The sequence below is a fragment of the Alosa alosa genome, chromosome 11, assembly GCF_017589495.1.
Source record: "Alosa alosa isolate M-15738 ecotype Scorff River chromosome 11, AALO_Geno_1.1, whole genome shotgun sequence".
NCBI lineage: Eukaryota > Metazoa > Chordata > Actinopteri > Clupeiformes > Clupeidae > Alosa > Alosa alosa.
Genome location: NC_063199.1, coordinates 2485076 through 2506151, shown reverse-complemented (window position 1 = coordinate 2506151; position 21076 = coordinate 2485076). Strand labels below are relative to the sequence as shown.

Here is a 21076-nt window from a genome sequence, read left to right as displayed (position 1 = left end):
ATTTAAACTATTACTAAACTCAACTTTATCAATTAATCCAAATAACTACATGAGAGTATTCAATTGTTTACTCACATCTTCATCAACTGTAACTACAACAACAGAGTGTCTGTAAGGTGAAATTAGCTGAACACTTTTGATAGCAACTCACACTCACATAATAATGTACACCATTAAAAATGTAATTAGTACTGATATGCCTAGGTAGGCAGCATCACAAGTCTTTTTGGTCAAAAATGACATGATTTGCCAGGCAAATTGCAATGGCACCAAAAATTGCAGAACAGGCAATGTAAGCTGTAACAGATTTTGTAAATTGCACAATCATGCCCATGAAGAGAGTTGGAAAGACTTGAGACAACAGAAAGGTGCTATCCAGAATGGCAAAATCCAGACCAACACCACGCTTATCATGATCTTGCTCTATGGAATCAGATGGAAAGCCAATCTGGTAGTGCTGTGGAGTGTAGTATTCTGAAATATCCCTGCTGAAATATGAGTGCCCATTGACAGAGCCAGGTTTATGGTTCAAGACCTCACCATGATCATCAATCTTCAAATGCACAGATTCCTTGGTGATGGTGATATCATTCTTGTTTAAGTTTTTGAGTTTTCCTTTTGGCATGAAAACCTAGAGCAATACAAAATGTAATAATGATTACACTGAAATGTTACAAAACATGTGAGAGATATCCATTAATCTATGCCAAAGAAAAATAAGCTACAAGTGGATTGCTCTATGAGGTCTTACCTCTTTATCTTTATGATACTGGCAAGTGAGGGTGTAGGGAAGAGTCTGCAGGGTAGCATAGGCAAATCCTGTCAGAGCAGACATGGTAGTAACCAAGACCACATTCTTGGACAAGCAAATGACAAGAGCAGAGATGGTGAAGCACACCATACTGCTAAGGTAGACCATCCTTGAGCCAAAGAGACACACCAAACGACTCATGAGTAAGGAGAAGAAAGTTGAGGTAGCACATTGCAGAAAGAGGCCCAAACTGCCCATCCGAATGCCTGTGTAAAAAGAGGGGTACTTAAGTTTCAAAAATAAAAATAAAATGTATTTACACATGGTCATATTGATAATAATATACCAATATGTTTATGTTTGAGACATTAGGCTCTTTTTGTAGGTCTGTGGACACAGTGTCAGTGATCAAGGAGGTAAACACTTGTTTTATAACAGAACAAAGCCAAATCCCATGCTTAGTACAATCTGCACTTCATTTGAATGATTTATTTTAATCTTGGAAAAACAGCGTGTTCCAGCCAGCAGTAGACTGGCAACATGAGGTGAATTAGGCTTTACTATTATTTGTGCTCCTTCTCCCTTCTTTCCCGCTATGTCCCTGTTTGATTAGATTGCAGTCTGCAATAAGTATTTAATTCCACATTATTTCAGATGTATACACAGATGTTTAAGACATCCTATGCAAGTTTTTTTTTATCTTAATATAACAGCTTTCAAAGTCATTTTGATGGTAAACTGATACGTAACAGGGAGAATGGCCGCCTTCCACAGCCACTTCCATAGGTTTCTTTTTCTGACGAAGGAAGTTGTGCAGACCGCTTTTCAGTCTTTAAAAAATAGTTTTTGTTCCAAAAAGCAGCCAGAAGCGTCTTAACCACAGCTCTCGGTTATCCACTTGTGATTTGTCAGCTGTCAAAAACAGCGTGGCGTAGGGCGTTTATCTGTTAGAAGCTGCTAGAATTTTCTCAACTTTAAAAACAGCTCTAAACTGCAGAAAAAGAGGCCTGCGATCACGTTTGAAAAGAAACCGAGGACTTTTTTTGAAAACACGGTCTACTCCATAGGATTCAGTCCCTCCAGGAATTTGCGATGTTGCGATCGAAACAATTAACACACATTTTAAAAATCCCAGCGAATTCTGAGCGACATTGCAATTTTGTACAAACACTGCAACTTTTCCACAAATTTGACCAATCACCGTAGTTTCCCTGTGAAATTTCACCTACCACAATGGTCCCTCGCACAGAATATTAAGTCAGAAGCCACGCTCACTTTTGCAGACACCAGAGACTGCCCTGTAACTTCTTTGTTCCTCTACAGTTTTGATGTCAATAAATAGAAAGCTAACGTTAATTATCTGCTTACTTGCATCTCTCAACCTGGTGTTGCTAACCTACCTAGGCTATGAAAGTAATTTAATGTAGGTCTACTTGGTTTACCGACATTTGAGTAGGCTATGCAACCCATTGGCAAACGTTTACATTTGGAGATGTCGTTGTCATGTCATGTTTGCTAGTTCTTGTAGTCCTTACCAAAATCATAGACATTAATAACATTGCAAGACACCTATCTCTTCTATGATCCAAGAAAGATTTCATTCAAGTTATTTTTTTAATATTTATTTGAACTAATGACATAGAAAACATCCCAAATTGCATCCACATAATTCTAATGCACATATATGCAAAACGTTATTTCCACTTGTAGCCTAAAAAACAGTGAGATGCAAGCCTTCCAATCCACTTAGAAATGCAATTAGGCTACTCTCACGTCCTTAAAGTAACAGGCGCTCTAGACCAGTGATTCCCAAAGTCTGAGTCGCGACCCACGGGTGGGTCGCAGGAGATTTTATTTGGGTCGCCAGCACAATTTATGTTGTGTTATAGGCCTAACTGATACCATTTGTAGTTGTTAACTACCACAGTCACGGTTTTGTCATAAAAGCTCATGAAACTGGTTCATGAAACTGGGGGACGAACGCATCGCAGAGGGGGTGCCAGAGCATGGATATCTAACTCTCAAAATGAAACCGTTCTGTGGGGCGCCTGCCATGTACCTCGCAGTTGCAAACTACAAGGGACATGAATCCGCCTATTTGCACGAACATTAACAGATACCAACTCCTCAACTTTACCGATTAAAATCTAGTGACTGTGCTGTCAACTAAAGCCGACATCCATAGACCGGACATAAGGCCATTCAAGTTGCATGTAGATAGTTTTGATTGTAGATGCAATCTTTAAAGTTAATAGCAACCTCCTCATATTCTTCTTTCTGATTTAAAATGCACAACAGTGCATTATATTAGGCTACAATTTAAATGGACATTTTAAACACTATTTCTCTCGTTTTCTACCTCGCTAACTCCAAAGTAAAGGCACATTCTTCCGGCTATTGCGCAAAAGCCTCTTGTTCTGATATAACGACTATACAATATAATATAATACAACAATACAATATAACGACTAATATGACGAGTTATTTGCTGTTTACATCGGAATTGACGTCCACAGTGTTATGGACCCATTTGTCTGCAACGCAATGTAGCCTACAACATTTTTTTTTAGAAATACAGGAACAGCTTACTATGCTGACGAATGACGACTGCGCAACATGCAAGAATTTCCCCAAACTCTCGGATGCGCATTAAAACGTATCTTTTCAGTAGTCATTTCCAACTTTTCACGCTGATGGTGCTCAAAATGCAACACAACCAGTGGTGTAGTCTACGTAGAACACAGGTATACGCCGTATACCCACCTCAAAATTTTGGTTATTTCAGTATACCCACCTAAAATGTTCAGTATACCCACTTAAAATTCATTTTTCAATATTTAGGAAAACATGCCAGTGAATTTCGCTAGGTAGCCTTCCCCCCGACCCCGAGCTGCCAGGTTAAAGCAGCAGCACAGCAGGGTTCCAGGTTTTTAGTTGGGGACGACGAGGATGGCCAGGCGCAAAGGACAGCAAGACCTTCGGAACTTTTTTAATAAGGTTGCCCGACCTGACGTTTCCGAAGGTAAGTTAAGAGTCAAAAACATCATTCACGCTTTTTATGAGACTTGTATTGCTACCAAATTACCCTTCTAGGTTGTTTAATTTGTGGACATAACACGGTAATAACACAGGCTAGTCATGCTGTAGTCTAGCTTTCGTTCTTCTCTCAATACTAGCAAGCTAACGTACTCTGATCCACGTTACCCTACTTAGTTTTAATTTCTGGACGTTTGTTTATCTGGGATTCTTCTTTGGGAATAACTCCTAATCACCTTGTCTGTCTGTAAACGGTCTACATGTGTACTGTGGCTGTCTGGATTAAGTATCTATCATGAACTTTATTTACTAGCCAGAACCATGCTATCTCCATGGTATGCATGGATGGAGAGATATATTATCTGTACTTATGGGTAATAACTAGGGAATATTGCACTACGGTCCTTTATGTTGTTGCACATAGCGAAACAGGAAGTTAATGACTTTGTTTTAGATGTAAACATACCAGCACTTTTAGCTGCTCATGACATGTTTGATTATTGTCATTTCACTGCTATCGTTCAGTAAAGCAAGTGAACAAATGGAAAGTTGTTCTTATTTAATAACATTATCTACCACACTGTTACTGCGATATAATGCCAGATGCAAAAACCTTTAGTGCATGTGATGAGTTTACAAAACAGGCTATATTTCTATTGACCAACATTTAAAAATCAGCTAATCTAATTTTGTTTGGGCTTGACTTGCTGTAGGCCTACTTGATCGTTTTTATAGTACTTGAATATTTTTGATTGTCATAGATGAAAATGCTTAAAAATTAAACTTAAAATTGGCCTATTTTTGACATAGCTTTTAGAGGGCTTTGCATCTGAACTCATATGAAACAGAGTTGTTCATTGTTTTCTCTAGATGGCAGTGGCAGTCAGCAACAAGGTGCAAAGGGGAGCTGGAGACCTTGACACTGATGGTGGACCAGCAGGAGCAAGCAGGAATTTTAAGAGCTGGAGAGGGTATTTGATGATTATTTACTATTGGTTTTATTTTTCATTTATGAAATAAATTGACATGTCGAAGACACACAACCTGTCTCAAGATGTGATGGTGTTCTGCTGCTTTAAAACAATCACTCTGTTAGGCCTTGCTCTATGAGAGATGAGTACAAAGATTAAGTGCCACATGGAGTTCCATTGCCTTTGAGATACACAGCACACAGTCCACACAATGAAAGTGAATTTATGCTGTCCCTCACGCATGCAAGGGGCAGGTAAGTGCAAATCTGCGACCCCCACAAACATTTTTGTCCCTTAATATTGGTCCCGAGGGGTCCCGAGGGGTCGAGTCCCGACCCCTAGTTTGGTAACCACTGAGCCCATGACTGGCCAAATATACAGTATGCCCACCTCAAAAAAGTAGACTACACCACTGAACACAACCGTGTTCAAAGCAGGATCTATCTATCTAGATTCTATAGCAATGTATGGTTGGGGAAGGCATAGAAAAGTTGGAGAACCTGTGGCCTAAAACAATATTGGTGGTTGCAGGGTAGATTTGAAGTGAAATGGGTCGCGATGGTCTGTCATTTTTAAAAAGTGGGTCCCCAGAAAAAAAGTTTGGGAAACACTGCTCTAGACCAACACACCACCAATACAATGCCAGCCAAACTTAGCCCCATCCACAACATTTGAGGTCAGGAAGTTTGGTCTGGACTTGTTCTGTTGTGGAACAGTTATGCCCGAACCAGAGCTGTTTGGACCAATCAAATTGGGCTTTGTACAATGATGGACAGATGAGCAACAGTGCCTCGTCTATCACCTCATCTGAGCATGCTTCGGTAGATTTTGCTTGCACCAAAAATGCTGTGGCTAGAGTTAGACAGATGGCTTCTAAGACCCCGTTTACACATAGGAAAAATGCATACATTTCAGTTTGGGAACGTGCGCACATTCAAATTAAGGTGCAGGAGCCAAAAGTCCAAGATCCAGTAACAAAGAAGGTCCGCACACTTGCTCTCCGTTTATTTTCTTTTATTTGATTTCAATCCCCAATTTTCTGTAATAAAAATGTAATTTTCTAAATGTGTTCACTATTGGGGGTGGACGATGTATGTATGTATTGTGCACTCCGGTACATATGGGTCAGGTGACCTATGACCTATTTAAAATGGTGATGGTCTTTTGTCTGTTCAAGTCTGATGAAGAGCCGAAGGGCTCAAAACGTCATGTGTATGGGGATTGAAATCAAATAAAAAGAAAATAAACGGAGAGCAAGTGTGCAGACCTTCTTTGTTCCTGAAAAAATGCATATATTTCCATGCGGTTTCCATTTACACGAAAACGGAGGTTGTATCACTGAAAATGATTAGTTCCAACAACAAAGTGGGTGTGGAAAACTCCGGTTTCACTTTCATCAAGGGAAAACAGCGTTTTTTGCATTGTGACATGTTGTTCAGGCAGCTAGTGGATGGTGAGGTGATGTTTGCTGTATGTGACAAAAAATGTTTTAGCTTAGAAACCGTGTAACATCGCTTCGAGCAACTTTTAGGCATTTGTGGAGAAGGAGGATGATTCGGGTGTTCTTCCTACAGCTCACGGTAAGCTATTTCGTTGCTCTGATTGGTTAGGTCTATCCAAATGAGTGCAGAGGCATTTTCCCCACTATATCGGTTGAAACACACACCATAATCACGTCCCAATGGACCAGTATCAGACTCAAATTCTGACTAGAATTGAGTATGACGACGTCAGGCTAGAGAAGTGTAGCTTAATAGTTTAATAGTTTATGAAATATTGAAATCACTAAATACTTACCTTGGCTATTAATTATGCAACTTAATATGAATTCCAAAATATATGAATGTATTTAAAACATATGACATGATGCCATCTTTTTGGGGGGTGGCTGTCTTTTGGACTATTTTACAAAAGGTTGTACTGCTTTGTGAATTAGCCTACCCCAGCCAAAGCATTTCTTCATTTAGCTACAAATAAATTACTTTGTAAATGATTTTTTGTAATCCTTTACTTTTACGCCACTTGCTTAGGTGAGACCAGTCATGAATTTGACTCTCACTGCTATGCAGACGACACTCAACTTAACCCATCTTTCCCACCTGAGGACTCTTATCCTCACCTAGCGTTTCCCATCAGATTTCTGCATGCCTTAAGGATATTTCAGTCTGGATGAAAGATCTGCACCTTCAGCTTAATCTCTCAAAAACTGAGCTTTTGGTGTTTCCAGCTAAAACAGCTATTCCCCAACAGATCCAACTTGACTCCTCTTCACTGACCACAACTAGATCGGCATGTAACTTGGGCGTCGTAATTGATCACCGACTTCAGGCATCAGGCACCGGCACTGTTTTAAAAGTATTAATTTAGCACCGGTATCGGACAAAACCCAAACGATATCGGACAAAACCCAAACGATACCCGACCCTACTCTGACGACGACTAGTCTAGAAGTCGAGGCAGATGTGTAAACACTCAAACATAGGGTGTACTACAACAAGCCTGCATGCCACCATATACAGTTTAGGAGGGCAAGAAAGAAATTTTATGTGGAGAAAATGTGAAAATAAACATGCAATGGTTAATGAGTCACATCGATGCAACCGCATTGTTTGCTATTAGGTCGATGCATCGATACGTATAGATGCATTCTTACACCCCTACTTCAACCTGTCCAAAATTTCTCTCACATACAGTATGTCTTGTCAATCAAAACCAAAATCCCATGATTATGAATCTTATTTAACATTAAGTGTTTCCTATTGGTGCCTATTGGAAAATACTTAATGTCCCAAAACAGCGATCAATGATCACCAAATTTCTCCCAGACATCATTATCACAGACCTGCCAACTTTGAAGACATTTTTTGAGTACCACCTTAATTCTCACATCGCCTTCATGTATGCAGCCAAAAATGGACATGCCAAACACACAAGAGTGGCCTAGGCTACATTTTGAATAGCGGACCCATCTTTAATGTCAGACATCTACATTTGATCCAAAGTGTTCCTAAAAATGTGAACTGAATCTTTTACAGTAGCTCAATATAAATGCTGTCAGTCTGTCTTAGAGCCTATGAAAAACACTTGATAGGGACTGATATGGATATGTTGTCCATTTTCTTAGATTCTTAGACTTTCTAGATTTAATCTCTAATCCATCATGCCTGGTCTATTATTACCTATTTTCAGTCCATTACTATTCAATATTTCTTTTATGAAGAAATACATCATGCATACATCATTTATTTCACTTGCACATGTATTTTGATCTCAAGCCTTTTCTATGAGTTTCCTTTTTGGATGATGACTATGTATGATGACATCTATATATATATATATATATATATATATATATATATATATATATATATATATATATATATATATATATATCTATCTATCTATCTATCTATATATATATATATATTTATTAATTAGTCATCATACATAGTCATCAAAGATATGTGATATTATGACTTTGCACATAGGCCTATGCCTATTGACACAATATTTGATTGATACAGCTTTTTTCTTTATTATTGACACATAGGCCGAGCTGCCTGTCAGTCATGATGATTGGCACCCTTGGGTGCCCTGCCTAGGCGGGTGCTGAATGAATGGTCATGTGATATACAGTAGGCCACACTCTTCCTGTTACCCACATGCCTGACGAAGATCCAGGGTGATCGAAATGTTATGTTTTTAAAGTGTTTTTAAAGTAAAAGTTTATATTTTTGGAGCAATTGCAGTGTGCAGACCAGACTTCTTCCACTGTCTGACACTGTTTCTGGCACCTGCAGAAAACTTTTCTTTGGATGTGCGCTCCCACTCTCCAAAACGTCTCTAAAACAGCAGTCACTGATCACCAAACTTTTCTTTGACATATTCATTGACTGGTATAGGCTAAGTGTTTATGACAAAAGATGTCTGAAGAAATGGGGAGAAGATCTGATTCCTGTTTTGGGACATTAAGTCACAGTTTCCTTCAATTGGTGTCTATGGGAAAACATTTAATGTATAACATCAGTAATCATTGTACTATAATTTTTATCTTTTCACAGTGGTGAAAGTTTACGACAAGGATCACAATGTCTGAAAGAAATTTGGTGATATTTGATTTCTGTTTTGGGACAGTCACGTTAAAGGAGAATTCCGGTGTGATATTGACCTAAAGTGTATTGAAACATGATACCGAGTGTGAACGTATGTCTCATAGCCCATCTCGGCTTGTCCCCTGCACTCCAAAATCTGGCGCTAGTTAGCCGATGCGAACGAGTAAGAATGAACAGGTATGATAAGGCATCAGATTCCAAAAGTAATTCAGTGGAAATGCATGGATTCCAGTTGCTGCTACTGGAAGAAACTGGAATCCATGCATTTCCACTGAATTATTTTTGGAATCTGATCCCCTTATCATACCTGTTCATTCTTACTGCCGCCGAATTTATCGTGACTAAATTCAAGATGGCTGCAAACGCTAAACTTCTTGAAGATACTGTCTGTATAAATCGTCTTGTAAGTAAACTACCAGTGCTTTTTCAAAGTTCTCAATGTCTCGTTTTAAATGTCAGGGCCCTCGGAAGTCTACCAATGAAGTGTGGAGATACATTGAGCCTTGTAAATGGGTGTAAAACAGTGATTTATTTGCATGGCTAGCCCGATGCCGAAGCACCACTATTGAAAAAGCTGTTGGTAGCATCGGCTAACTAGCGCCAGATTTTGGAGTGCAGGGGACAAGCCGAGATGGCCTATGAGACATACGTTCACACTCGGTATCATGTTTCAATACACTTTAGGTCAATATCACACCGGAATTCTCCTTTAAGCTTTTTTCTCTATAATGGGAGTCTATAGAGAAGAGAATGCTTAACGTAAGATAACATCCCTATTTTTTGGATTTCGGTTTTGAGAGGTGAAAGTGTTTATAACAAGTGATGTCTGAGAGGAATTTTGAAGATTGATCACTGTTTGGGGACATTAATCCACATTAAGCTTTTTTCGCGTTAAGCGTTTTAGAATGTCCCTTCAAAACAGCTGATTAACTGTGCAATGAGGCCCTTTCAAAAAAAAAAACTAAACTATAGATGTAGTTCTTACCTTCATCATAATGTTGTCTCAGCGTTGTCCCTGGAGCAGCATTGGGAACACCTTCATACAACCCTTCTCCCACAAAGTCTGTGTAGAACAGCATGAATGACATAACCGCAATCCAGCTGCAAAGCTGTGCTACGCAAAGCTGTCGCATCACACGTGGTACATGACAATAGCTACGGTAGATGGCAGGTGTCATGGACCAGCATGTCTGCAGTAGGCACAGCAGGGCACCAGACTTCAGCAACCTGAACTTGCATCTGAGCAGGTAACAACATGAACAGGGCATCCAACGACTGGTCTGTAGGGAATTTGGCTCCAGAGATGCAGACGGATGCGACGGTTCCCCTGATACCTTCATAGTGACCAGGACACTCGACACAAAGATGAGAATGAGCAGTGAGAAAAGGCACTCGGCCTGCCCCCCAAGGTAAATTGACAGCAGACTTCCACTCCAATCCAGAGCAGGGAGCAAATACCCAATACAGCCTCCCAGACTAACCATGAAAGAGAACATGGCAAACGCCTGGTTATAGTCCCCCTGGTCATGGTACAGATCAGACAGCAGGGCCTCAAGAGGAGTGAAGCACAGTTGGCCACAGAAATCTAGCAGACCCACACCAAGGATAAGCAGGCCGACATGAAGCATCTGACCTCCCCAGAAGTATGCGGCCAGAGCATCTGCATGTGGGATAATGATCAAGGCAAGCAGCACACCCAGTGACAGCAGCCAGATGAAAGGCCATCGACGGCCATAACTGCTGTTGCAATGATCACTTGCAGAACCAATCAGTGGGATGAATAGTAGTCCAAGGACTGGTCCAATACCTGGAAAAAAAGGGTCAGAGTGTGAATAGTGCTTCATCTCCATAAATACAAATTATTAATGCAATTCAACATGACTCAACAACACAAAAAAATGTTTTATGAGTTCTCCAGTTAGTCATATCATAACAGTTTAATGTAGGGAAAAAAATACTGCAACATTAGTTTTTTTTTTTCCAATAGCGGGTAGCCCTAATGACAAGGCCATGGGTTCATTACCTACTGTAGGTAGCACACACACACACTCACGAAAATGTGTACTTATACAGCAAGTTCAAGCTTCAATGCCAATGTTAAATAATGGCTGACCTTTCAAAGCATGCAGTGTATTTCTACGCCAATCCATTTCTGATATGTAGGAAAATTTGTGAACTCACTAGGAAGCGAGCATATTACATGTGAGTGAAAAGGGTCACAGAAAGTGAAAGATCAGATCAATGTAGTATAGAGAGCTGTACCTAAAACCATAGTCATGTACTGCTCCGCCACCCCTGCCTCCAGCAGCAGTGGTGGCACATAGGTGATCCCAGCTGCTACACAGATCTCTAAGCCACAGGTCATAGAATTCAGCAGGATGAGTCGCCACCGGGACCTCCATTCAGGCATATTTTCACAGCCTGCCTGCCTGTCCTTCAGAGCCGTCAAATCTAACAGATAGGGTCCAGTTTAGTGCCTGAGAGCAAAGTGGCCACCAGAGAATGGAAGCTGGGACAAGACGTCTCAGATATCTTAATGGATCCATCCTGCTTTAGGCATTCCAGATCTAACAAAACAGAGCAAGTGGATATAATGTCAGAGATATGGCAGTAAGATAATCTCCTCTCAAATAGACATATACATACAAGATGTTTATTAAGAAATACAGAGGTATGCATACTTCTATCCACTCAGTAGATTTACCACCTGCCCCATATAATTATGAGAATGTCCCACACTGAACAGTAAAATGCTTGTCCCATATTGAATCAATGAGGGTTGGGATAGATCCTGTATTTTTTTTTCCATATAGGCCTACTCAACAAACAAATGAGCACAATAATTCTGTTTTTTGCTCCTGCTTTTCATGAATTGAAGTAAAAAGATCTGTTACTACAGCTTATGAAAAATGGGAGCGATAATGAACGAGTCATGTTTATTTTGAAGTATGAAGTATTTACATATCTTATCAACTTGATAATGACATTTTAGTTATACTCTTTAATGAAAGACATTCCTACTATTGATAAAGGGTCATGCACATTTGGTAGACTATTCAGTGACAGTAAATAGGCTATGCCAGTAGGCTACATTAAATTCTGTAATTATTTTCGATAGTTTTTGTGTTATTCTAGTCCTTTTTTTTCTGATTAACAAACCTGGCTGACACAGTCAACAATGTCAAGTTAACGTTAAAACGTAACTTTCGCCAATATGCATCCTAGGGTGTTTTGGTGAATGTACACTAGTAAAACTTTCATTTAAAAGCATAATTACGTCCGAAGCGCCACTTTTAAGCTTGTCTGTGTTGTCGTTTTCAGGTCAAATGGCCTTTTGAATGGGCACTACTATTTTAATACATGATTGCGTCAAAATCGCTATTTTTAAAACACTAACAAGGCTCGACACAACATGATACTTTGATCGAAGTATCATCAGTGTCTCTACACATATACTCGAGCATTGAGAACATTGTTTGTGTACCCATAGTTTACTATAAAAGAATGGTTTTGGACAACGAGCCAGATATTCTGGCTGCCCGCAGGAAATCACATGCATTGTGGGTAGCTTATTTTTTAATGAAAATCCTTTAATTTCACGTTTCCATATCATTATAAACCGATTCAAAATTATTTATTATTATTTATTTTCTAAAGTATATTTTTGGGGGCTTTTTTATACCTTTAATGATAGGACAGTGGAGAGTGACAGGAAGCATATGGTAGAGAGAGCAGGGGTGGGATCTGGAAAGGACCAGAATCGAACCCGGGTCGCCGGCGTACGGTGCAGGTGCCCCAACCAGTTGCGCCACAGCTGGGGCCAAATTATTTATTATGAATTAATTTGATTATTAATTAATTAATCATTTTTTAACACCTTTCCGACATTGCCCTTTTTTATCTCGTACCCCCTCGTGGCTGCTCTCGTACCACCGGTGGTAAGCGTACCACAGTTTGGGAATCCCTGGCCTAAGCTATGACCGTCAAGGTAGGCCACACGGTTTAGATGTTAGCCCGCCGTGGCATGTTTGATAGCCTACAGTCTCTGTGCAAGGGAGGTTTAGCCCATCTTGATTGTGACAGAGGGCTTTTTCGTTTGTGGTTATTCCTACCTGTGCATTAAACATCATTACAGTATAGCACGTGTAGCCTATAATGCAGGTAGGGCAGTTTTCCCCATACATTGACTTATTTGTGGCGGCTCACCACCATATCAACATTGCCCACCACACAATGATTTTCCAGGTTGTACTAAATTGTGCTTAAATCTGGTTAGCATCATAACAACGCTGCGCTAATTTGCTAAAAACTGTTGCATTCAAGTTAATTCTGCAAACCTACCACCACAAATATAATTCAATTATGTGGGAAACACTGTAGGGGTTCTCAACCTTTTCTGCTTTTCTAGCACTAGGCTGCTGAAGTCCACCTTGGCTAGTCAACCAGCTTACCAGCCAGAGTTGGGTGTCTGTCTCCAGATGCCGCTTCAGTTTTGAAGGATCAGCGCCTCATTTGACATCGCCACACACACTGGGCTTTGGAGCAATTTAGCCTACTAGGCTACTTTGACAGCTGTTATTTAGTTTAACATGGTTATGCATGGGCGTCAGGTTGGTTTGAAATGTGCTGGGGACAGAGACGCAATCGAAAGTGCAATTTCAGAAGTGCTGAGTACAATGACGCATTCATTTTTTTTCTCTTTCGCAGTCCTGTAGCTTAATGTAAATGAATAAAAATGTATACAAAAATGTGATGATGTCCGACACGTTTTATGAAGAAGAAAGCCTTTTCAAAAAGCATTAGACATATGACCCCCTATGTTCTGCTTCATCTATCCATGTAGCCTACCATGTTGACAATGTGACATGACGTGACATCAAACTCAGAGAGAGGAGCTATGAAAGGAAAAAAGGCCTGGCCTACCATAGTGTGGCTATGCCTTCTGCTAATATTTTGATTTAATTCCCAGTAGGCTACAATTGACCATATATACACACACAACTTATGTACTACAAATTTCGCCAAGATTGAAAAAGCTACAATGTGTCTCAGAGATGAAGGCTATCACACCATGAGCTGACTGCTCTCAATTCACAACAATATACATCCATCCAATCTACATCCTGACCAACACTTGAAAGCATGCAATCCCCATCATCATCATCACTACTCTTGAATTCAGCAATCGATTCAAGCAATAATTAAACACAGGGCCACTAGCAGGTTATGGTGGTGTAACTTTCGGCTAACATGTAAAGATGCGTGTACAGGCAGTGTTATGGCTACCAGACCTAGGGCTTTCTACCACTGTAACGTTAGGCTATATATGGGCTCCTATATTTTGCCCAGTTGGACCTTAATTTCGAACTTGCTAAAGAAAAAGTCTGTGCAGTTTTGGGCAAAGGAGGGGTGTAAGAAACAAGGGTTCTAGATCCAGCAATAAGGCATAACTATGCCGTTTCTGTGATTTATTAGACCGCTAATAGTGGACAGAAGAAATTTGAGCAAGCCCAAATAAGCACACTTTTGGAAACAAGTCTAAAAACGCAACCCACACACGAAATGTTTAGAAATCGCGTCATTGTAAATTTATCGCATAGTAAAAAAGCCAATCCATGTCAAACAGATCATTGTAGATCCACAGTAGACCATGTACATGACCTGTACACATGGTTTGGCTTTAACCCTAGCAACCAGCATAGCAAGCATTATTTAGCATAGTAACCACCATATGTACCCTAGCAATGCCTTAGCAACCATCTGAATTACCCTAGCAACAACCTAGCAACCACCACTATAATGTCAACCTAGCAACAAACATGATTGCCCTAGCAACCAGCATAGCAACCATGTTATTTACCATAGCAACCACCATATCTACCTTAGCAACGCCCTAGCAACCATCTTAATTACCCTAGCAACAACCTAGCAGCCACCTCTATAATGTCAACCTAGCAACCACCATAGCAACAAACAAGATTACCCAAGCAACGACCATAGTGTTATTTTGCATAGCAACCACCATATGTACCCTAGCAACGCCCTGGCAACCATCCTAATTACCCTAGCAACACCCTAGCAACCATGCTAATTACCCTAGCAATAACCTAGCACCCACCACTATAATGTGACCCTAGCAACCACCATAACAACCAACAATGATTACCATAGCAACCACTTTATTTATGCGCTTAGGCTCATTGGATGTTGCGTTAATGCAGATAACTTTTTATCCGTGTGCCCAATTTTCAAAAATGAGGTACTGTTGCAATCCTTTTGGCAAACTACACCCGCCCACTCTTGCAGTTCCTCGGAGGTGCAATTCTAGTTATATTTGTGATGTTAGTCTTGTTTGTGTCAAACCAAGTATATTACTAATTCAAAGTATAATACAAATATTTTGCTACTCTTGTTTTCTTTTTATTATAGCTTAAGTGCTTTTGTTGTTTTGTCTTCCAAGAAAGCATTTCAAACCATGTAGTACCGGCCTATTTCATAAATGGGACAATATTTACAGAATGTTATCAAACTTTCCTAGGGGGTGATGGGCAGTGTAACACACTACAAAGTAGTGTAACGCGCTACTACTGAAAATTTGGTAACGTAACATAGTTCCTTTTTCAAATCGCTGCAACATTACTTTTCCCAGGGGCAGATTTGACAGCTACGCTGCTTTCTCAGCTGCACGCTTGCGCAATAGGCACGAGCTCCACATGGCAGCCTACGTGACAGGCTGGTAGCATAAAGTGCAATCATAGCTCCACAGGGTACGCGACAGAGGCTGGTGGCAATGAAGAGCAATCATAGCAAGCAAGACGCAGCAAACGCTAACTTCTGAGGTAGGTATTCACATTACTTCGAACTCGTTGAAACTAAGGGGAGGAATGTGAGTGTAAGTTGTAGCCTACACTGCGCTCTGGTGAGAAACTTTTCTCCACTGTCATTAACTCTAAGCTTATTTATACGATTTGTACTAGCTTTGCACCCAATTTCAGAGGAGTGCCTGTTTAAGGGACTGTACGATATTTAGCAGAGGGGGGGGGGGGATGGCCTAAAATCGGGTTAAAAATGTTCTGCCTGGCCCTCCCCCCTGAAGGTAGGCCATTTCTGTAAAACAAACTAATTTATTTAGGCATGCAGGACATAATGTTTGCGCAGGAGAGAGAATGAGCATAAGAGCGCAAGCACGCACGCAATCACCAAGGATTAGAACACTAGGATAAGATTTGAAGGCCATGGACATGCATCTTTCTTTCGAAAACAGAAATGGTGAGGCAAGGTAGGCAAGAGAGATACATTGCTGGTCAAAACGTTAGCGTAAGAACTGGTTTATAATGCTGAATGAAGCACAAAGCTTTACTAAAGCACATCCACTGTTTAAAGTCAAAAACACAACGAACTGTAACTTTTATGCATGCGCGAACCTATACATAGGCTGTGTAGTCTCTGTGCCATAACATTTATTCCTGCAGGCTGCCCGTTTTGGCTGTCTTACTTTTAAATGGCTTCGCAAGAAGTAGGCCTACATAGACCATAACTTACTGTCATCTTCTTTAAGAACTTTTCCCAATATTTCCCATAGCCTATATCACTTTTCCTGAAGGGGTGTCTTATTTTAACTCGCCTTCAGCTTCTTTACTGTTGACTTTACTGTATTGATGCTTTACTGTATTGATGCTAGCCTTCTCGTGATATTTTAAGTAGGCCTATTTGTAGAAAATATATATTTAATTAATTTTAACTGACCTGCCCGCAAATGACCCGAATATCATTAATCATATCATTTTGTTTATGACTCATAACCGCGGGTGACCGCGGTCATCCGCGGGCGACCGCTTAATTTCGGGCAGACCGCGCATCACTGCTAGACGCCATGTTTAAAAACCTGCAAGCTTACGAGTGTGGTTGTGGGAGATTCAGGTAGGGTTGCGACTGTTTGGATTCGCCCACTCTGTCAAAGAGACGTGAATCATGTTTTGGCCTACAAACCTTTTAAAATATCCAAAACGGATCATTGATCAGGGAAAAAAATATCATGGATCAGGAAAAAATCATTTTCCTCGGCCCTCCCCCCAGGCCAAAAAAATTCTCCTGGGCCTTCCCCATAGGCTTCAAAAATTCTCTTAGGCCCTCCCCCCTGACGACCAGTCCCGAAATATCGTACAGTCCCTAATGAAAGAGAATAAGGCTATAAAATAAGCCCTCATGTATTTTGTGTTCACCTATGCCCTTAAGATGTATAGAGGCTATATGTTATTTGAAATTGTTTCATAGGGCTTTAGCGGTGGTGTTGAAACCTATAATAGCCCAATGTTTTCTTGTCAAGTGCTCTGTTTGTGGCAATTTTTTATAACAAAGACTAAGAGCACAAAAGAAACTAGAAAAGCATTTCCTGAAGGAAATACAGTGCATGCAAAGTTGTTGCTGGGTTGGTTGCTAGGGTAATTATAGTGGTTGCTATGCTATAAAGTGGTTGCTAGGCTGTTGCTAGGGTAATTATAGTGGTTGCTATGTTATAAAAGTGGTTGCTAGGTGGTTGCTAGGTTGTTGCTAGGGTACTTAAGATGGTTGCTAGGCTGTTGCTAAGCTACTTATAGTGGTTGCTATGCTATAAAAGTGGTTGCTAGGTTGTTGCTAGGGTACTTAAGGTGGTTGCTAGGTTGTTGCTAGGGTACTTAAGGTGGTTGCTAGGCTGTTGCTAGGGTAATTATAGTGGTTACTATGCTATTAAAGTGGTTGTTAGGTTGTTGCTAGCATATTTAAGGTGGTTGCTAGGCTGTTGCTAGGGTCATTATAGTGGTTACCATGCTATAAAACGTGTAAATAGTAAAAAAAAGTAAGAATAGTTAAAAGTTATTGAAATTGGGAGAAATAGAGAGATAGATAGATAAAGTGAGAGAAAGTGAAGAAAAAGAAGTGAAAGAAAGTTGGGATGAGAAGTGAGCTATTCAGTTGAATGGAGAGGGACACACAGAAGAGGTTCCATTCAAGTTGCTGCAGGCAGTCAGTGAGAGAGCACAGGTGCAGTTGATTGCATTCTATTTCCTTAATAGCCTATTATGATGTCATAAAGCCATGTTAAGTCTATGGAGAATTTTAAAAGTAAAAGTCGTAGAAATATGAAAAGTCATAGAACGGAAATTTGCAGCAAAAGCTACGTGTCGAAGTTTGAACCAAGTTTCTACGATAATGGCGATTCAAGCCCAATTAGCGCCTGGAAGAATAATAATAATAATAATATGTCGGAAGAAGCCCTTGGAATAACAATACAGTGAGTGCATTTGCATGCACTGTAATTACCTGTTATGTCCTCAGTAGAACTTTTATGTAGCCCGTGCCCGCAGACGTGGGGCAGAAGAGGCTTGGTGGCCGTCCACAACGTTATAAACTTAACCTAAATAGTCGGCTGCTGTAAGCTACAATCAGATTTTTTTGTATACCCCTGTTGTCTCAATGATAATAACATCTCATTTCAGACTATATTTCAAAGTTTGCCATTCATTTGCATTATTAATATATCGTATTTTGTCATTTTTGGCGAAGACATGCATTCCGTTTGGGATATTGAACATATTTAACATTCTCTAACCATCGTGATTTCGAATTGGTGCAGTTTTCAGCACAAAAACTCATTTTATTCTTTTGCTCTTTTGCATTGCTCTATGCTGTTCTATGGTGCTGTCTGCCTCTTGGTTGCGCACGTATGTTTTCGTGACGTTGCATTGAAATCCATTTGGTCGAGCAACATAAAAGTAATTAACGTTAAAGTAACAAATAACGTAAAATGTTACTTTCCATAGAGATTAACTATAAGCTTAAAAGCTTAAGTAAAGTAACGGGTTACTTTTTTAAGAAGTAAGGAGTAATGAGCAAACACTACTTTTTAAAAGTAACTTCCCCAACACTGCTGGGACATATCAAATATGAAATGCACAATATTTCTTTTATGTTTTGTGTCCAAACCAAAGGATATAGTGTTGTTTAAATTGCATAAAACAATGTTTTGATCTGCTTGCTTTTTCTGCAGCGTTGCCTTCTATTTACACATCACTATATCATTGTAGGGCTAGGCCTACGCTAATTTCGATATCCTGCCGAGGTTTGTTAGGCTCTGGTAGTTCAATTTCAGCCTCCCTACTCCAGTAATATGGTTGAGTGCAAACACAGAATGTGGATTGCGAGGAACTGCTCGCTGAATTTGAGGGAAAGGCCCAGATAGCAAAATCAGATTGGCAGATAGTGGACCGCTGGTGGTGCCGCCGGCCACTTGTGGTCCGCTGTTGGACCACAATCTCTTTAAATTTAACTTGTCATGAATATTAAGAAAATACATGAAATGTTATTGAAATTATGTATGGAGTATAACTGAACAAATGAAAATATTTTAGACCAATAGTGGCAAAATATTGGCCCATTATGTCTGCTACCCGACAGCGGACTGCCACCGATGAGCAAAACGCCAGCGGACCGCCAGATAGGCTATGCCAGTACCGACAGTGGTCCGCCAGCCTTGCTATCTGGGGGTGTTGGCGGATGAGAATCACTACTTTTAAGTGTGACGAGGGAGAACAGCTGATGTTATCCAATCCACCAACTATCATTGTCAACGGGACGTTTTTACGTGTAACGTGAAAGTATAGAAATAGTGATGAACTACGTAAATATGTTTTTATTTGCCTAACGTTAGGGTTACCTTTATCAGCACCCCAGACACCGAACAAAATCGGCCCACTTCGAGTTAGTCTACCGTCCGTCAAAACTACTACTGCTTTACCCAGTCGGACCATCACAGAAATCGGGTCTGCTACGGGCCGAAGTCTTTAGCAAACAAAGATAAAAACGTATGTCGTGAGTATCATAAAGGGGAAATCGTTTGCCGTTCAGTAGCCTAACTTTCATCAGAGATAATTTGGTGGGAATAATAGAAGTAGCCTACTATTGCTATCCTAGCCTAGGCTACAGCAGACGGAAGTATAAATTCCATTAATAACAAACATGTACTCAGTATTTTCTAGGCAACTTTTAAAAAGGCTTTCACGGAGACATTGTCATAACGACGGTAGGATATACAGTGTCTATGAGAAATTAACTTACTTTGAACCGAATCATCGAAACGTTAGATCTCAGCGCACAAACCCTCTGCTGTCGCGTAACTTTGAAACTCACATAGTGACGTGTGAGTACTAGTTGGGGCGGGGGAGGGGTGGTTGTGGGAAAATGTGCCTTGGCCTCATTTGGCTTCCCTCGGCTTCACTTGGCTTCCCTGGGCTAGGGTAAGATTTGTATGCACTTCATTTAGCAGAGAATATGTCAACTGTTATAGACTAATATGACCCCATTGAACAACGTGGGATGTGTGCCAAAATCTCTACCCAGGACGAAAGTCAAACCACAACAGATGACACTATTATCACACTAGGCCTACAGGTGAATGGGACTTTTTTCCCTTTATAGATATCCTCATACATTTCTACCAGTTTAGTCTTCATATTAAGATAAATACTTTTCGTATTACACTTTGTCTTAAAAATAAAATAAAATATGCATAAATCAAAATATGCAAATTAGACATCTCATTAAATATGTGTACATATACATTGAAGGTACAGATTTTATGAGGTGATCACAATGTTTACAATGACCATGTAGTGGATGTGTACGAATTCTGGTTTGATATTTTGAATTGTGTTTTGTGCTGTATTGAATGGAAAATTAATTATATACAAACAAGGGATGCATAAGTGGGGACCCCAGCGGTTGTTTTTTTGCAATATCTTGGTCATTTTAAATTGTTATCGTTTAATCTTCCATGTATTCCTCAAATAGGTTGTCTTTGACATGAAGCCATTTGGATTTGTATCTAATTGGTATATTATTTAAGTAATTGCATTTTTTGTATCAGTACCACACTTTTCCATTCATGGGGTCAAAAATGTCCCCAATACAAGCACTTTCTATGGAATTTTAAAGGTTAACCCTAGGAACCTTTTATTTTTATCAACTGATTAGGTATACATTTACCGGTGTATTATCAACAACTGTGTGGTTGTGTGTGTTTGTATACTGTACCGGAGAATGTTTGGGGAGATTTGTGGAGCTTTTAACTAGTATAACAGTGGTTTTGATGATTTCCTTTGATAATTTGTATTATTATTATTATAATATAACATATCTGTAAAATATTGATGTTCATTCCGCAATGGTAC

At 39.9% G+C, this 21076-nt stretch overlaps 1 protein-coding gene across 3 annotated transcripts; it reads right to left on the bottom strand.

Moving 5' to 3' along the window:
• Nucleotides 1-53: 53 nt before the first annotated feature.
• Nucleotides 54-20049, bottom strand: LOC125303012 (solute carrier family 45 member 3). Of its 3 annotated transcripts, XM_048256466.1 has the most exons (6): nucleotides 19965-20009; nucleotides 13322-13496; nucleotides 11133-11437; nucleotides 9856-10677; nucleotides 752-1017; nucleotides 54-631 (listed from the first exon to the last, which is right to left on the bottom strand). In XM_048256466.1, exons 3-6 carry the CDS (start codon nucleotides 11278-11280, stop codon nucleotides 215-217), a joined length of 1653 nt encoding a protein of 550 aa, XP_048112423.1. In that variant the 5' UTR covers nucleotides 11281-11437; nucleotides 13322-13496; nucleotides 19965-20009; the 3' UTR covers nucleotides 54-214. The 3 variants fall into 3 exon arrangements, with proteins under 3 accessions (XP_048112423.1, XP_048112421.1, XP_048112424.1); XM_048256464.1 differs by lacking the exon at nucleotides 13322-13496 and having other exon boundaries at nucleotides 19965-20049; XM_048256467.1 differs by lacking the exons at nucleotides 13322-13496; nucleotides 19965-20009 and adding an exon at nucleotides 13262-13303.
• Between the last annotated feature and the right edge of the window lie 1027 nt (nucleotides 20050-21076).